Source organism: Pagrus pagrus (genome assembly GCF_965226575.1).
Source record: "Pagrus pagrus genome assembly, chromosome: 3".
Taxonomy (NCBI): Eukaryota; Metazoa; Chordata; class Actinopteri; order Spariformes; family Sparidae; genus Pagrus; species Pagrus pagrus.
In genome coordinates, this window is record NC_140187.1 from 16,741,719 (window position 1) to 16,760,065 (window position 18,347).

Sequence of the window (18,347 nt, forward strand, 5' to 3'; positions counted from 1 at the left end):
CCCACAGTTTCTTGAGTGCAACACCACCGTCTTCAATATAAAAACGCCTGCAACAATTTGTCAGATGTAATGTAGGTGCTAACTACAAACAAAACTCACATCACAACAATGTTATGTGCTGAAAACTTGTATCTTGACGTAACATAGTGCAGAAACAGGTGATGGGTGGCAGAGTGGCTGAGACAGAGACATCATTCACCCTATTACAAGACACTGTACCATCAATATGATTTTGAAGCTGTTAATTTCAGGTAAAAAAGTTACATAATGTTGCTTTAAATAACACAACAATGCTCAAAAAGGTAAAATCATCCGATATTTCACATAAAAGTCGGACAATGAATACAAGATGACTTAGTTTTTATTCTTTGCTACCACATCAATCATCTCACAACCTCTCAGATTAATGTTGTGACCCTTTGGAGGTGGCCAACTCCTAGTTATGGAACCTTGAAACAACCTGTGTTTATGTGGTGTAGTAGTAACGCTAGCTCCAACTTAACCAGTTATACAAGGACAATGCTATTGTATTAACAAGATTATAATGTAATATTTCATAGTTTTACTGCAAAATTAGTATTTTTACTTTTGACTATTTAAAGTACATTTAGCTGATAATACTTAACATAACTTAGAGTTTTACTCTAAATCAGGGCTCCCCAAAGTGTGGCCCATGGCCCAAATTTGGCCAGCTAAAGATTTGGTTTGGCCCGTTTGATATTTCTAATGAAATTTAAGTTACATTCATTTGTTAAAAATCATGATATAAAACAGTTTATGCCTTTATTTTTTTTGTGAGGTAAGAAATGCTCTTTAAATATGTAAGATTTCTAATTATTAATTATCTTTCGTACATGCAGAATGTCAGTCAATTGAGAGAACTTTGGGACCATTTTTTGCATTTTAACAATACAATACGTGTTTGCTTTAGGCCTGTGGCCAATCATGAAGTTTTGGCCCTCCAATGGAGGGGAATTTGGGGCCCCCTGCTCTAAAAGGAGCACTTTTAAATTCTTGTAAACTCTTCGTCAGAGGCCTCCTCCCTTTAAACCTACAAAACATTTGTTAACGCCTGTCACCATGGGTTGTGTTAAGAATAGAGTAAATCTGTCACAATAAAGTGTGAAACAAGTAAAGGAGTCTAAAAATCCCCCAACACCACACACCGTATTTGAGCTGGGCAGCTATTGTTTATTTTTTTTAAATGTTTGTCAAACTATTTTGGCACTTTGCGATTGTACTCGTGACCCAGAGCAGGGAACCAACCAAACTGCCAATCTTACTTAAGTAATTCTTGGATCACACCTCATGAAGCTTGTTAACTGAAGGACTTTTTCATCCTTACATCACTCAGGTCTATTTGTACTTCAGTCACTCTTGTGTCTTTCCAAGTGCCTATCAATCAAAAGATTTAATAGCAGCCCTCTAGCATTACAGTTATAGCCAATGTTTGATTTATCCCTTCATTTCACTTTAAAGTAGGGCTGCAACTAATGACTAGGGCTGAACCATAATAAAAAAAACATTAAACTGCAATTATTTTTGACACATATTGCAATATGATTTAAGTATATTAGTTTATTGATTAATTATTATTTAATTAATAGTAATTTTTGGGTTACATTTTCACTGGAAAATATAATGATGATGCTGTGTTTGCTGAGGTCTGTACCAAAGAGGCAACTGTGTAGCAACATTGTGCTTTATCCAAGGTATGTTGTGACACATTTTACCTTTGTCAAAAATGTACAGCGTCTGTGATTTGGATAGTGCCACTGTTGAGCTGTTATTCATCCCTACTGACAAATATTTTCATTATCGATTAAAGTGCCGATTGTTTCTCGTAAGTCAGTTATTTGGTCTAAAAAGCACGAGAAAACTGTGAAAATAGAGTCCAACGTGACATCTTGAGAAATCTTTTTGTCTAAGAAATTCAGTTAAGGACCAAGAAATTCTCAATTGTATCAAACTAGACCAAATGATTTTTTTTGTAGTTTTGCTTGAAAAATTACAATTTTTGTTGTTTTTCTTTCAAACACCTGATCAATTAATAGAAAGATCACTTGGTTGGGTTAAAAACTTTGTTGATTTCTTTACTAGGGCAATACTTTTATGATAACACAGATACATTTCCATACGCTAGTCATGTTATGCAATTAAGAAACATGAATACAACACATTGAAAAATTTTAACAAACATTTATTAAAAAAAAGAAAGAAAGAAAGAAATCAGTGTAAAAAAACAGGAAACAATCGGTATTTGCTTAATTGGCTACATTAGTTCTGATGATTTTGATATCATCGACTGGCCGATCTTGACCGTCCGTTTCTACCATCCCAATCCGGTTCAGAACTGCCATCCCCTGACAGACTCTTCCAAAGATGGTGTGTTTTCCATCTAACCACTGAGTGGGTCCCAGAGTGAGGAAGAACTGGCTGCCATTTGTGTCTGGTCCTGCATTGGCCATTGCCAGAATACCAGCTCCTAACAGAGACATAAATCATATGAGAGTGAGACAATCAAAAATGTGAAACTTTTAGCTGTTACAGGACTAACAGCAAAAGGACTTGAGGACTCAGTACCAACAGACATACTACCACGTTTTTTTGTAAAGTGTGCAGGAGCCTTCTATTATAGCCACCTTATATTCAATTGGGATTTTCCCACTGTTATTACCTGTGAATTTTAGCTCTGGGTTGAGCTCATCTTCAAACTGTTTACCAAATATGGAGGCACCACCGCGACCTGTAGGGAGACCAAAGATCAGTAAACCACAGGTTTTCTTGCAGGCGAAGTAACTGAATAGATGAACATGTCATGTTTTATTTGAAGAGGCTGGTGTGTCCTCGCTTCACGCTTGTTGTGTAAGCACAGAACTCTGATTTTGTAGGAGACATGTGATCAGGTCTGCCTGACCACAGCTGGAGGATGGCTGGTTCTCATTGTGTTCAGATTTTAGGTAGGAGTAAACGCAATGCATCCAACATGCTGAAATGTGTACACATCATAACATTGATACAGATATTGGCTTTTAACTAACATGAAATATGAGTTCAAATTTAGAGATCTAGAAAGCTTAGAACCATGTCCCAAGTTGCTGATTAAACCTCTATTTTATGCCATTAAATGCGCGAAAACTAAAGAAATACAGGTGGGAAATTAATGCTACAGTAACTCAACTCAACTCAACTTTATTTATAAAGCACTTTAAACAGCAACAGCTGGGACAAAGTGCTGTACATAAATGAGAAATAGAACGTAGAACGTAAAACATAAAAACATAAAACAATATAAAAATAAAAACAAGAAAACAGTAACCAAGTTAAAACGATAAAACACTAAAACAGAGCAGAATCTCATGCTGGGTTGAAAGCCAAAGAATAAAAATGGGTTTTAAGATGAGTTTTAAAAATGGACAGTGAGGGGGCTTGTCGTACGTGCAGTGGGAGGTCATTCCAAAGTTTGGGACCGGCGGTAGAGAAAGCTCTATCCCCTCTGAGCTTCCGCTTAGACCTCGGTACCTCCAGGAGCAGCTGGTCAGCTGACCTGAGGCACCGGGCAGGAGCGTAGGGATGGAGCAGCTCAGAGAGGTAAGGTGGGGCAAGACCATTTAAAGATTTAAAAACAAATAAAAGAATCTTAAAATGAACTCTAAAATGCACAGGCAGCCAGTGGAGGGAAGCCAGAATGGGAGTAATGTGCTCCCTCTTACGTACTCCGGTTAAGAGGCGAGCAGCAGCGTTCTGGACTAACTGGAGACGTGAGAGGGAGGACTGGCTGACTCCAAAGAAAAGTGCATTGCAGTAATCCAGCCGAGATGTAATGAAGGCGTGGATTACTGATTCAAAGTGCTTTTGTGCAATAAAGGGCTTCACCTTTGCCAGCCGCCTAAGGTGAAAGAAGCTGGACTTAACAACTGCACCAATTTGCCGATCTAATTTAAAATCACTGTCCATCTTAAAACCCAAGTTTGAGACTGTTGGCTTCATATAGTGTGCCAAAGGGCCCAGATCAACAGGGGGGGGTTCACAAGAGCCACTTGGGCCAAACACCATCACTTCTGTTTTCTTTTCATAAAATTTAAAAAGTTCAGTGACATCCAGGCTTTAATGTCTTCGAGACATAACAGAAGTGGTTTCAGGGAGAAGGCGTCTTTCTTTTTCAGCGGCACATAAATCTGACTGTCGTCCGCGTAACAATGAAAGGAGATACCATGCTTTCTCAGGATGGAACCCAGGGGAAGCAGATATACTGAGAAAAGCAGGGGCCCTAAAATTGAACCCTGTGGAACCCCGTATGACAGCGGAGTAGAGCGGGATTCAGAGCCACCGAGGCTTACACACATAGTTCTTCCTGCAAGATAGGATCTGAACCAATCTAGGGCACTACCACAAATGCCCACTAGGTGCTGCAACCGAGACACTAAAATATTGTGGTCCACAGTGTCAAATGCCGCAGTTAGGTCTAGCAGGACAAGGATCACATAGTCTCCAGAGTCATTCGCCAGGAGGATGTCATTGAAAACTCTTAATAAAGCTGACTCCGTACTATGCCGTGTTTTAAAACCAGACTGGAAAACCTCCAGGACATCATGCTCATCCAGGAAGGACTTCAACTGAGCATGAACAACTTTTTCCAGGATTTTTGAAATAAAAGTAAGACATAACTGGGTGTGCAACAGTGAGCTCATCTATGCAGCTGATCTGGGGTTAACAAGGAACATATTTTATCTAATCATGGAGTGGCCCACATGCAGGTTCTGCAACAAACCAGCACAACACTTTTTAATTCCAAGAAAGGAATAACTTATTGTATTACATATGCAGAATTTACGAAAGGGGACAAATTTTTCGCAGACAGTGTGACAAAGTTTATAAAGTTTCCATTAACTCAACACCTCACAAAACCCTGATTTGTCTGGGGCTGATTTGCAGCCACCTTGATTACACGGAGACGATATACATCCCATCACAAAGAGGATGACAGGAATGTATTAAAAACAGCAGGTGTAAGCGCACAGGCAAGGTCAGATTGTTTATTATCTAGTCAGCGTATCCAGATGCAGGTTTCATTTTAATACCATGTGTAAACACGGTGTTTGAGTTTGGTGAGTTTATAAACATTTGTTAATATCCAGAGAAACTGTAAGTAGTCATCATTCATTCGCTTATTACTAGAAACTGTCCTCTCTCTATGTAATGAACTGTATGCTTGCCTGTAGACAAATTTCACATTTTAACATGTTCAGCTGACTGCAGAGGTTGCACTGTACTCATCGAACACTATCTGACGTATAATTTGTACCAAATCACATATTTACTTTCCAGGAAACTTTCACAAGCCTGAAGCCTGAAGGTAAAAAAAAACACAAACATGCGTGGACAACCTGTCCCTGTGTGGATATCCAGTATAATGTATGTGATGAACCTACCTGTCCCTGTAGGGTCTCCTCCCTGCACCATGAACTCTTTGATAATACGGTGAAACTTTGTGTTGTTGTAGTAGCCTCTTCTGCCCAGCTCTGCGAAGTTCTTGCAGGTCTTTGGTGCATGTCTCCAGTACAGCTCCATCACAACCGTCCCCATCCTGCAATGCATGGGCTCAGAGTTAGTATCCAGCTCAATTGATTAGTACAGGCTCCCTTACACAAGTCTTGGTCAAAATATTAGAGTTGAAGCGGTTTGTGACTTCATGTGGCTGAACTAAAATGATCCATACCAAACCAGCTTGCTGTTTCCGTCATATATATACACTCAGCAGCACAGTGACGGGGTGTTAAAGATTATTCAAAGCCGTAGAAGATATTTCAGCATCGTCAAACGTAACCCAGCAAGCCTAACGCTCTGCTAACATCACCAAAGAGCTAACGCTAACTGAGTTAGCTTAACTGCATTCTCGTTACTGAGAGCTAGCTAGCTAGCTGAGTTAGCATTCAGTGATTTTAATAAACAAACTTACGTCGTGTCCAGAGCCACTGTCGGCGGTTGCCATGTGTCTGGAGGTACCCCTGACATTATCGCTCCAAACCGAAGCCTTCAATAGTCTTTAAACAAGTCTGATAGGATATAAAGTAAGACTTTTATCAGCCGAACACTTTCATTCAATTCATTTCAAGGGGGAGTTTCTTCTTCTGTGGTTTCCCGCTCGTTTCCTCTACATGTGGGAGGAAGTCAGCAGCAGTTGACCGCCACCTACTGACCAGAATCACATGTCAGCTTCAGTGCTAAGTTGTGTTGGAAAAAGTCAATAAAAGTACAAATATCGTGGTAAAATATTACTTTGGTTAAATCATAATATCAACCATACGATTAGTACTTCAGTAAAAGACTAAAGTATCTCATATTAAATGTACTTTAGTACAGTAGATTTCTGGCAATACATATATTTTAGGTATCAACAGTACAGTACACATAAAAGTAAGTTATACATATATTTACATTTATGTATATACTGTGTGTGTATATTTTATATTCACACAAGTACTTTACTTACGTACAATTCTGAAGTACTTTTCTGTCAGAGGCAAATATTGTGGGATACTTTTTACTCCCCTGCATGCATTTAATAACTTAAAAGTTACTAGGTACTTTGCAGATTACATGTTGTATCAGAGCCAAGGTTTCACATATTCAAAGTAATTTACGTTGCCTGCAACTGGAAATGCTGTAGATCCAGTAATCTATACACGTTCCAACACATAATAAAATACATAAATATATGTATGATTTACTTTTGTACTTTTGATTGATAAAGTACATTTAGTAACAGATACCTTTTACCAAGATAATATTTTAACACTATATCTTTACTTTAACTCAAGTATGACTTTTGGGCAAATGAACTATACACAATCAGTTATCGCCCTGTCTGATTATCGTATCAAATATTCAATTTTCTTTATGATAATCGTGATCAGTGTTTTTTTTATCTTATTAATGATACAAAAAATGAAATTAATAATGCGTTGCTTTGGCTGGTTTTGATGCCGAACGCAATCTGCAAATTAATAAAATACTAAAGTCATCAAATACATGTAGATGAATGAAAGGTACATTATTCGACATTCGCCACATTTCAGGAAACACAATGACATTTCACGAAACACAATATTTTACTTTTCAGAAATGTTGTTTTGTAGCCCTCAGGATCACCAAAAGTTACTATGTAGATTTATATTAATAATACAACCATATATGAGGCCAATGTCCTTTTTCTTTTACAGTTAAATGAAGATCAAGCTGCAGTCCTTATCATCCCTGAAAGTGTTAGTGTAAAGACTATTATTGCAGAATCTGGGACCTTTGACTGTTCATCTGAACTCCATCTTGACTCAGTGTGAAACTGAATAACAGAATCTTCACATTATTGATTGATCTGTTGATTATTTTCTAAATTAAAGATAGTAAAAAAATATCCATCAGAGTTTAAGTCAACAAATTCAAATGTCATGATTGTCTTGTTTTTTTTTTTTTGATCAACAGTCCAAAACCCAAAGATGTTTGATTTAATATATTTCCTGATGATGGTGCAATGGCGAGAAGTGGCAATGGAAAATTTGAAATGTTCTTGTACGTGTTTTGTTTAAAAGGAATGCATAGTTTATGCATGTACAGGCAAGAGTGAAGATGTTTAATGAAAGATTAAAACCAAGAGTTCATGTAATTCACACGGAAGGTGTGAGACAGTAAGTAATGTGAGCACCTGGGGGTTAACATTATACATTATACATCATACCTCATTGCTTTCCCCTGCAGGCTTTTAGGATATCAGGTTTATACAGAGCAGTTTGCCAGACACATTGGTATAAATCATGTCCTGCAGCATGTCTGTATTCATCCCAGGACCTCACATTAATTACTTTCTCACACCTTCGTACTGTGCTCTACATGTACTGATTTTTATCTCATCAAACTGTAGTCATAGATGTCTCACACTCACATGTTCCTACTACATGCTTTTTCATGAACTCTTAGCCTCTCAGAGCCCAAGTCGACATATTCAAGTGTCTTGTTTTGTCTGACCAACGCTCCAAAAATCAAATAGGCCAATAATTAATTTAATGTCCTGGAGGAGAAGGAACAGCATCAAATCTTAACATATGTTTTTTAAAAGACTTTAGTGCTTAATAGATTTGCAAAATAGTTACTTCATTAATTTTGTCCGTTGACTTATCAACTAAATGCCTAATTGTTCTATCTGTACCATACAGGGCAAGAAGAAAGTCACCTACAAGATTATTTGTTTAAAAAATTAAGGTGAAATTTGTTTGTATGGTGGGTTTTAAGCACCAAAACTGAATATATTTATACATCTTGTTATATTATTATATATTTATAAAGCAATAAATCATATAATGAATTGTATGTAATAGGGAAATTAATTAATTATGCATAGCTATTTAATAAATTAATATTGATGTATGTATTTAAGCATTTTATTATATCATTATTTATGATGTAGTTTCGGCCTTTAAAACACTCCATATTTTAAGTGAGCATAAAAATATTTACCATGCTTTCGTGGGGTGGATAAACTGCAGAGACCAAAGCAATGATACTCAAAACAAAAAAAAACTTCCCTTTTTCATCCATCTCACAGTGTTATGTTCATTTGGTGTAGTTCACATTAGAAACGATGGGGGCAGCAACACGCACACAATGCCCCAAACGTGCCGGGAATACATAAGTAGAAGAAGAAGAAACTCTTCTTCTCTTCATCCCCAGCGGTATCTTCGCTTCCTCAGCACTTCAACTTCCTCTGCGCTGATCGGTCTGAACTTGCCACCTTTTGACAGCAAGGTAGAAACGCCAATTTGCCCTGTTCTTTGTCAACATTAATGTTTTATTTGTTTGTTTGTTTAGTGGGTGCAGTTTGTCAACAGGCTCTTGTTATGGTTTTAAGTGTAACGGTTAGCCGTGACATCAGTTAGCTAGCTAATGTTGGCTTATCAAACCAGTTGAAGTTTATGCTGCAACCGGAAACGTGTTAGAGGTCAGGATAAAAGATGACGAAGTTCATTTTCTGCTCAAAGCTTTAATGACACACTACTAATGTGGTTTAACAGTTTGTGCTCTGCTACTTTTGTAAAAGTAATTTATCGCAGCCAAATCTCAAACAACAGTTACGTTACTTTGCAAGAATGTAAACTTGATGTGCATGTGGATAAGACACACAAACTCGATGGCTACTTGCTAGCTTTTCTCTCCACTAGTAAGTGGAAGAATAACTCAAGATAAAGGGATATTTCCCATAATGGTAGTGATCTATATTGACGGATAGCTGCTATGCAAAGTGAATTAGGAAAATGCATGCCTTCCAGCAATTTACAGATATAATGTAAACACTTAAAAAATAATAAAAATAAAAAAATTATATAGCTATTTTAATGGCATTGTACTCTTCCTATGACAAATATAAAAAGGCTGAATTTTAGCCTTTACATTTCATTTTCATACAGGAACTACAACTGTTCTTGGTAGGAAGTCATTCATAATGCATTTGATTATATAATATGGGTAATTATTATCTTACTTGTTTCTACTCCTGTATTAACTTTTTAGTATTCAAGTCTAGTGTTACAAATGGATATGGGACAATATGAAAATTTCAAGTCATGATCTCCAGATATATTCTGATAATCTTCAAAATATACCTAAAATGGCACTTAAGGATACTGTCATCGCTTGACCCTACATGACATTACGAAACAAATGTTTATATTGCATCGCAGATAGGACACACGTCTTTTTTAATGAACATACTTTCATGTGAAATACAATTGAGACAGACAGTCACTCATGTCAGGATAGTCATGATTATCCCGATAAAAGATATTCAGGAATGATTATCATATTGTCATCAGTGTTTTAATTGCAGCCTGCGATAACTATTGTCCCATTCATTGTTAAAAGGTGTTGCCCAAGAACATATGCGTTTAATGTTTTTGGAGTTTAATGGTCCATTCATTGTATGTGTTTATGCCTAATTCTGACTACCCTCTACATCTATTATAGCCCCAAATTGTCTGATGGCTTTAGTTCCAAATGTCCAAACCACAATAATCATATAAAAAATTCTCAGGCAGTGCGAATATATAGCTAGCAGTGAGAGTTTTGCTAGGATGTGTGAAACTGCATATATTAAAATCCCAAGAGTGAACAAATCACAAGTTACCTCACTGTTTTTTACTTGTCTTGGAGTTACATCTACATTTAGTTCCTGCTGTCTTGTTCCTAATAAAATTCAAATTGCTTTAGTTTTTTTCAACTTGTGTTTCATGGCATTCAGATTACTTATCAGCTGATGATGATAATAATGATGTGTAGTGATGCAGTATAAGTGTGTACATCATATTGTGGAAGATGGAACTGGAATTGCAATTATCTTTATGTTCTTGTCTGCGGCGTGCAATCCAGTCTGCAGAAAGAGTCACTGTGTTGGCCTACTTGTTTATCTGGCAAGCAAAGGGGAGGGATTACTGGGGATATCGTGCTGTGGTGAATTTCCGAAGGACATTGCAATGGCAGAAAATCTGTTATAATCAAAGTAGCACCAGGACTGTGTTAAAACTTAAATTCATACATTTTACTGCAGCAACACAGGCTAGTCGTGGCTTTAAGCTTAACCTTGCTTTGACAGATGCAGCACTTTCTGCATCCTTATTGCCATGTGATTAATCAGATGAGAAGGTCTAATCCAATTAGGATGGTAGCATGCCTGTTAGCATGCCTAAGCTTGCAGCTAGGTCAGGATATTTTTGTGAGTAAGCTCCAAGGAGGAAAGGGTGTAAAAAAAAAAAAGGTGCGTCAGTAGTAATGGGAAAAAAATACTTTTTATTAGATTGTGTTGAATTTTTATTTGTATTATTCTTCTGTCTCAAACCAGAGATGGTACAGGCCACAGTGCATGTTTATCCAGATAATAACAAGTTCAACTTCTCCGTCTCATCTCAAGGTCCTACAACATGTCTATTGTCAAGATCCACGCCCGAGAGATCTTTGATTCTCGTGGAAACCCCACCGTAGAGGTTGACCTTTACACTGACAAAGGTAGGCAACAATACATGAATTATTTGACAATGTACAAACATCTTGTTAATGTGCCTCGATAGCATAACATGTATAATATCTAATTTTGAAGCAACATTATGTTGTTGTTTTTTTTTTTACCTTAAGTAACATCATTAGAATCATTTTGATGGTTCAGTGTCTTGTAACAGGGTGAACGGTGTCTGTCTCAGCCACTCCGCCCCCCTATCACTTGTTTCTGCTCTATGTAACTTCAGTGAGAGGGTAGGATCACAGCGTTACATACATGTTTACATCAACATACAGGTTTTCAACACATAACATTGTTATGATGTAATGAGTTTTGTTTGTAGTCAGCACCTACATTACGTCTGACAAATTGTTACAGACCTGGGATTTGTATTTACGACAGTGGTGTTTCACTCAGAAACTGTGGGGGTGCCAAATTGCAAAAAATGCCAATTTCTACTTAATGTTGCCTCAAATGTATTTTATCATCATCAGTGATTCTCATGTTGCCGCTCTTGTGTTCTCTTTCTGCTCTCATTTACATCTCACAGGCTTGTTCAGGGCAGCTGTACCAAGCGGCGCATCTACTGGAATCTATGAAGCCTTGGAGCTCAGGGACAATGACAAGTCTCGCTACCTTGGGAAAGGTTTGTTCATCGTTTTTGTGTTTTCATTTAGTTGGAAAGAATTGGTTAAATGATAGGTTAATTTACCAGCAATTATAAACAAGTTTTATTGCCTTTGTAGTTTGAAGCAGAATAAAATTTCTGGAAAAATACAATATTTTATACCTTGCTCATTTTCTTTCTCTGTGTCATCTTTACTCTCCATTTTCTCTCTTTTCCTTTTTGCCAGATGTGAAAGGGTTAGTGAGTTTCTGCTGCCTTGTCCCTCTTAATTAAAAACTAAGATCTGTGCATTTGACAGTGGAACGATTAATTACACCGTCAGTTAATTTGTAGCTGGTCATTGAATGCTTTTGGCATCAACAAGATTTGGTGTGCATCGTGAATAGTCAGATAAGCATGCTCTCACTCCTCTACTGATGTTCAGCCTGTGGATGGTTCAACTCTGAAATAAAAAAAATGTTGAATAAAAGTATGTTTCTTAACCAAAAAACAGTAATTAAAAAAATATAATTTATACTAATGCATGCCTCTCTGTATGCAAAAAATAAAATTGCATGTGTTTCTGATTCTATATCTATATTATCAGCTCTACAAGGGTTGCCCATAATGTTGCTAAAGAATAATCGCACTAATCTGTCTGTCACAGGAGTCTCCAAGGCTGTAGAAAACATAAATTCAACTATCGCGCCTGCATTGGTTGGCCAAGTAAGACAATGATTCACACTCTTTGTCTGTGTGAATCTCTTTCTCTTTTTTTTTTCCATGAATATGTTGCTGATGTGAATCATTCCTGACTTGTTCTCATCTGTTCAGGAGGTATCTGTGGTCGAGCAAGAGAGGATCGACCAGATGATGCTTGACCTGGACGGCACAGAGAACAAATGTAAGTGATGAAATTAATCTTATTAATCTAATTAATCTTTACCAACCATATATTGCAGAACAGTATTAATATTAATATATATATATATATATATATATATATATATATATATATAAGTATCTGGAATACAACAGATTTTGTGTGAAGCAGCTGTTTTCACTTCTTGTTTGCCACTTTTTGCCATCAGTAATTATCAATTGAAAGTTGGATTTAGGTCAGATGACCAACTTGGCCAGTCAAAAACTTTTATTGTTTGGCTCTGAAAACTTTCTTACTTATTTTGTACCTTTTGTTTAAGATCATTGTTGTGCGGCATTATGAAGCATCTCCCATAAAATTTAATGCATGTGCTCCATCTGTCTATCTTGTGAAATGGCCATAGTAACATTTTTTATATCTCACTTTTCAAAATACACAGTGACAAAGTGCTTCATCTACAGGATAGAGTATATAAAATACAAAATTCAAGTACTGTACATACAAATGTACCCATATATATGTGTGATTAATTAAAGCACACACCCAAAATAAAGACAATTAAAGGCAAACAGAGTATTTATAAAAGGGCTATGTGAAGGAATTTTCCTTCTTAGTTAGTGACCTTCTATTCTGTCTCTCAGCTCAGTGCAGCTGTCCTTGACCAAGATTAGAGTAAAAAATAGAGAGACAAGTAGTGCAGCTTCTGTCTCTCTCACTTAAGAAGTCCATCAGTCCTTGGATACAATTGTCTCTTTACTAAGCTCAGGTTAGACTGATTATTCTGTCTAAAGTACGGAATGCATGTGCAGGTAAACATAGTAACTCTGGCCTGCAAGTCCACCAGCTCTACAGAATTTCCATCACAGGTGAACATATAGAAATTAGATTTCAGGAGCTGCCTTAAAACAGATTCAGCAGATCTGAAGGAACTGGAAAGGCCGTTCCAGAGTTAAGGATATGAATAGGAACATGGAACAGATAAAAAGCCCAGATCAGATAATTGGAGGGTCCGACAGTGAGAATAGAGGCTCAATAACTCTGCTCTATATGTACGGGCCAGCCTGTGCAAGGCCTTGTATGTGATTAGTCTAACGACTATTTTTTTATAAGAGCCTAACTGCTGCATTTTGGACTGATGGAAGACGAGTTTGAGAGGACTGTAATGCGCGTAAAGAGGGAGTTACAGTAGTCTAAACTAGTCAAGATTAAGGTTTTACTAGAATCTCCATGTTTTGGGCTGATAGTGCTTTACTGAAAGAAACAAGACTGAATGAGGTGAGTGACATGAGGTTCATAGTTCAAATAATCAAACAAAAAGAATACCAAGATTCTTAAAGGTGGTCTTGATGCTACTAGTGAGAGGGCTAATATAGTGACTGACCTTCTTTAGTTACAATTTCATTGTTGATATTTTCTTTTTCTCCAGCCAAACTCGGAGCAAATGCCATCCTGGGTGTGTCCCTGGCTGTTTGCAAAGCTGGTGCAGCAGAGAAAGATGTCCCCCTGTATCGTCACATTGCTGACCTTGCAGAAAACCCTGAGGTCATCTTGCCCGTGCCGGTGAGGATCTGCCCGCCAAATTACAGACATCAGTTTCCTGCTGTCTCTTCTCCCGTCCATTTCATTGTGAAGTCACGACTCTCATCTCTCTCACCTCCACCAGGCCTTCAATGTGATCAACGGCGGCTCTCACGCAGGAAACAAGCTCGCCATGCAGGAGTTCATGATCCTGCCCGTTGGTGCGAGCACCTTTAAAGAGGCCATGCGCATCGGAGCCGAGGTCTACCACAATCTCAAAAATGTCATAAAGAAGAAATACGGCCAGGATGCCACTAATGTGGGCGATGAAGGTGGCTTTGCTCCAAACATCCTGGAGAACAAGGAAGGTCTGTAAAGATGAATGATTTTATTTGAGCTACTTTTATTAAGCTTTCTTAGGAGCACTGCTTTCAGGTTAATTTCAAAACAAAAAATGCTCCTGATACAACTTTCATACCATTCATCATGATAAGTAAAATGGATCTGTTCATATGTATTGTTTAAAAATGCAGCTCTGGAGTTGATAAAGGAGGCCATTGCCAAAGCAGGATACACAGACGAGGTTGTGATCGGCATGGACGTTGCAGCGTCTGAATTCTACAGGGACAAAAAATACGACCTGGACTTCAAGTCTCCTGATGACCCGAGCCGTTACATCACTCCTAACGAGCTGGCTGATCTCTACAAGAGCTTTGTGAAGGATTATCCAGGTAACCTCCCGACATTTTGTTTTTTTTACACATTATTTAGCAGGAAGAGAAAAGGACCCACAATATAGAGGTAATGTGACCTCATGAAGGAAAGGGATCCTTAGCTTTAATCTTTCCATCTTCTAAGAGGGCTAGACAAATCGATGGTGTGCTACTGTCAACACCGCTTTACAGCATCAAGCATCTGTTTCATCCTTGGAAAGCTGTCAAGAACATTCATAGTTTCTCTTTTATACTTTAACTTCATTTTTTTTTAATCTTCAATTAGATAAAGCACATTGCATCTTGAGCTGCAGCTCAGTTTTAAAGAGATATGAAAAAGAAAAGAGAACAAACAAGAAGGTTGAAAGTCATCTCATTTTTGAAGAAGTGAAACCTGATCAAAGCACTTGCCAAAATGTAGATGACACAGATTTGTCCTTTGACTAACAATGACAACAACAAAGCTTTAAGTCAAATGAATATTTATCACAACAATCTTCTTTGTTTGAAGTAAAAAAATAACCCTTTACAAAAATAAAGACAGAGGAGTCACCCTCCAAATTTAAGAACAAGTCACCACTGTTAGATCAGCGTCTTCAGGTATGTGTTTTGGTTAATTTATATTATATTATATAATTTATCTGTTAGTCTGTATTTATTCTGTCCGTGTGCTGCTGTAACACCTGAATTTCCCCACTGGAAGAGGATTTTCTCGTCGTATGTTATACTTTGTACACCAAATTAGTTCAGTTATGAAACCTGTATTTATATAGAGTTTTCACAAGATCCAGTACCCCAATAATAATCTTAACTGCCAGTGGTTTACAGATGCACTGAATGAATTTTGTTAAAACACTGTTGTCCTGATCAGTTTTGGAACGTTGTGGTACAGTTACACACCAATATCTTTATATTGGTGAGTATCAATATTTTGCAAATTTCCATAACTGAATTTCACTTTAATAGCCTTTATGTACTTTAAAAATGTTAGTCATGATTTATGATCCTTTTAGACTAGAGGGATATTTTGGGTTTATCACAGCATAGATCTTATTTTAGCTTATTTTTTGGCCATTATTCCTGTTGGTAATAATACATTTTTACTAACCCGGTTAGCTGCTGGTGAAAAAACATGAGCAGTCAGACGATCATACAGGATATATTCACAGAGGTTAGGCAGTTGTATCTGAAATGCTCAAATTATCATCTAAACTATCTTTTGTTTAGTTTATAGTTCGATTTGTTGATTTAACTTTGACATGCAGTAGTTGACATAGTTGTACACATTTTTCCTGTGAATTAAGGGATTTTACATTTAACATTAACATTTAAGGTACACTCACTTTCAATGATTAACCTCAAAGTAACGTGGTTTATCTCTTGCCCTTGTTAAACTTAAATGTAGTAATATTGTTTTGTCCAACACCTCAGTTACTATAGTGAGTGACTGAAATGATGACCCAAAGAAATACAACTCAAGCTGTAATACACCAGAAATATTATTTAATACTTTGATGGAACAAAATCAGATTTTCAGTTAGAGCCATCCTGATCATCTGTTTCACCTGATGAGAAATATCTGCTGTCTGTCACACACAGTGGTTTCCATCGAAGATCCCTTTGACCAGGATGACTGGGAAGCCTGGACAGACCTCACTGGAAGCACAGAAATCCAGATTGTTGGAGACGATCTCACAGTCACCAACCCTACTCGCATCAGCAAGGCTGTGGATGTAAAGGCCTGCAACTGTCTGCTGCTCAAAGTCAATCAGATTGGCACAGTTACAGAGTCAATGCGAGCGTGAGTCAACACTTTGAAATAAGTCTGTTTTTAGATCAACTAAATACTAGAATCTTTACAACACAATGATCTATAATGTCTCGAGGTTGATGTTCGTGCCTCATCTGCACAGGTGTAAGATGGCTCAGGACAATGGCTGGGGTGTGATGGTCAGCCATCGCTCTGGTGAAACTGAGGACACCTTCATTGCTGATTTGGTGGTCGGCCTGTGCACTGGACAGGTAAGTTCAGATATTAAAAGCATTTATTGTATCAGTGTGTCCTTTTTGAGAAGATGAGAAATAGGACAATTACTTAAAAACGTATGGATTTATCTCCACTGCCACTGTACACTTTGGGAAATCATTTCCACTTCATAAACTTTGAGTAAAAGACATTAAGCATAAATAGCCATGTTCAAGGTTATTTTTATTTTCATTTATTATTTTCATTTTACAACAGCAAATTGAAATGAAAGAAATTTGAGTTTTAGGGTTAGGGTCCTTTGTGCTACATAAGAAAACAAAAAACAAATACTTTTATATAATGTATAAATCATTATATACATTTTGTCACACAGATCAAGACTGGGGCACCGTGTCGCTCTGAGCGTTTGGCCAAATACAACCAAATTCTGAGGTAAGTCTGATCCTTATAGAAAATGGAGCATTTTAACGTGACCTTGCATGTGTAATTCTTACATTTGTGAAATAAAATCACTATAATATCTTTTGTGCGACAATAATGCTACTCACTTTGAGTCTCACCAAAAACTTGATATTTCACCGGGATGAGCTTGGTTTTTCGTGACCTAGTGACATCACAACGTTTGGTTGGATTTATGAGAAGTTTTCTTCCAGAAAAGTTTTATGAAGTCAGGTGTATAAAGATGGATTAAGGTACACAACACTGTGTGATGCATGTTGTAAGGCGCTGTCCTTGGGTAAATTACCAAGTCTTAAGGGAGTCTCACTAACTTGTGCTGTAATGATTTTAAGCTCTTTTTTTTTTTTTTGTCTGTACAAAAGAAATTCACTTAACTTTTTTTTTTCTATTGTAGAATTGAAGAGGACCTGGGAGATGCGGCTCGTTTCGCTGGAAAAAACTTCAGAAATCCACTGAATAAGTAAATGGATGGACGGAGCATTTACTTTACATACAAATCCATGAAAATACATTGGGTAGTAATGGGAAACACATCAAAGCAATAATGGTTAAAGTAGAATTACTCATATTCTAACTGTGGTAATAAACATATAGGAGAACTTGACTATCAAGCCCTCTACTGTGTACTGTGCTCTTTGTTAATGTGGAATAAAACAATAGACCTGATTATAACTTGAGTAATATATATTAACAACACTGTAATGATGAAAGCTGCACTTAAAGACAATTTGGAGGTAATAAAGTTTTCTTAGTGACAGAATGTGTCGGGATTGTTTGTGTCGTGTTTCATTTTATTTTGCAGTGGCAGTCTCTTTCTGATGTATTTCTGTGTATCAGATCACAGACACGAACAAACAAATCAGAACAGCACTGCGTTGAATCTGACTGTGTTAACTACATATTCATATTTCTTAAATCTTCAAACATTGTAGTTTTGTAATCATTTGTAAGTGACATTTTTCTTTATCTCTCGCTCTTGATTCTGTTAACACCCTCTACCTGTCTCATTAACATACACACTTGATCATCTTCTCCCTTGCAGAAAGACTCAGAAGATTCAAGCTTGTACAGTTGTTGGTGTATATTTCAGAAAGGGCTTGACTTTAATCCGATTGTGCCATCATGAGCTTTGAGTGTAGATA

The 18,347-nt window shown here is 37.2% G+C and overlaps 2 protein-coding genes across 2 annotated transcripts; one reads left to right on the top strand and one right to left on the bottom strand.

The window, feature by feature from the left end:
- Positions 1-2,183: 2,183 nt before the first annotated feature.
- ppil1 (peptidylprolyl isomerase (cyclophilin)-like 1) lies at positions 2,184-6,149 on the bottom strand. Its single transcript, XM_084348526.1, has 4 exons — positions 5,960-6,149; positions 5,433-5,587; positions 2,678-2,746; positions 2,184-2,485 (listed from the first exon to the last, which is right to left on the bottom strand). The coding sequence occupies exons 1-4, from the start codon at positions 6,013-6,015 to the stop codon at positions 2,265-2,267; spliced, it is 501 nt and encodes a 166-aa protein (XP_084204652.1). The 5' UTR covers positions 6,016-6,149; the 3' UTR covers positions 2,184-2,264.
- Positions 6,150-8,698: 2,549 nt separating this feature from the next.
- On the top strand, positions 8,699-17,965 carry eno1b (enolase 1b, (alpha)). The gene is made up of 12 exons (XM_084346644.1): positions 8,699-8,799; positions 10,955-11,049; positions 11,589-11,684; positions 12,313-12,371; positions 12,480-12,549; positions 13,955-14,088; positions 14,192-14,414; positions 14,580-14,777; positions 16,359-16,560; positions 16,673-16,781; positions 17,120-17,178; positions 17,600-17,965. The coding sequence occupies exons 2-12, from the start codon at positions 10,965-10,967 to the stop codon at positions 17,667-17,669; spliced, it is 1,305 nt and encodes a 434-aa protein (XP_084202770.1). The 5' UTR covers positions 8,699-8,799; positions 10,955-10,964; the 3' UTR covers positions 17,670-17,965.
- The last annotated feature ends 382 nt before the right edge of the window (positions 17,966-18,347 follow it).

What these genes read in the sequence shown, in the direction of transcription:
- ppil1 (XM_084348526.1), bottom strand. Translation starts at nt 6,015, where the DNA reads ATGTCAGGGGTACCTCCAGACACATGGCAACCGCCGACAGTGGCTCTG. An exon ending in AGGAGACCCTACAGGGACAG is followed by an intron (nt 2,747 to 5,432) that starts GTAGGTTCATCA and finishes GTCTCCCTACAG; the next exon opens with GTCGCGGTGGTGCCTCCATA. An exon ending in CCCAGAGCTAAAATTCACAG is followed by an intron (nt 2,486 to 2,677) that starts GTAATAACAGTG and finishes TGTCTCTGTTAG; the next exon opens with GAGCTGGTATTCTGGCAATG.
- eno1b (XM_084346644.1), top strand. Translation starts at nt 10,965, where the DNA reads ATGTCTATTGTCAAGATCCACGCCCGAGAGATCTTTGATTCTCGTGGA. An exon ending in CATCCTGGAGAACAAGGAAG is followed by an intron (nt 14,415 to 14,579) that starts GTCTGTAAAGAT and finishes TTAAAAATGCAG; the next exon opens with CTCTGGAGTTGATAAAGGAG. An exon ending in CTTTGTGAAGGATTATCCAG is followed by an intron (nt 14,778 to 16,358) that starts GTAACCTCCCGA and finishes TGTCACACACAG; the next exon opens with TGGTTTCCATCGAAGATCCC.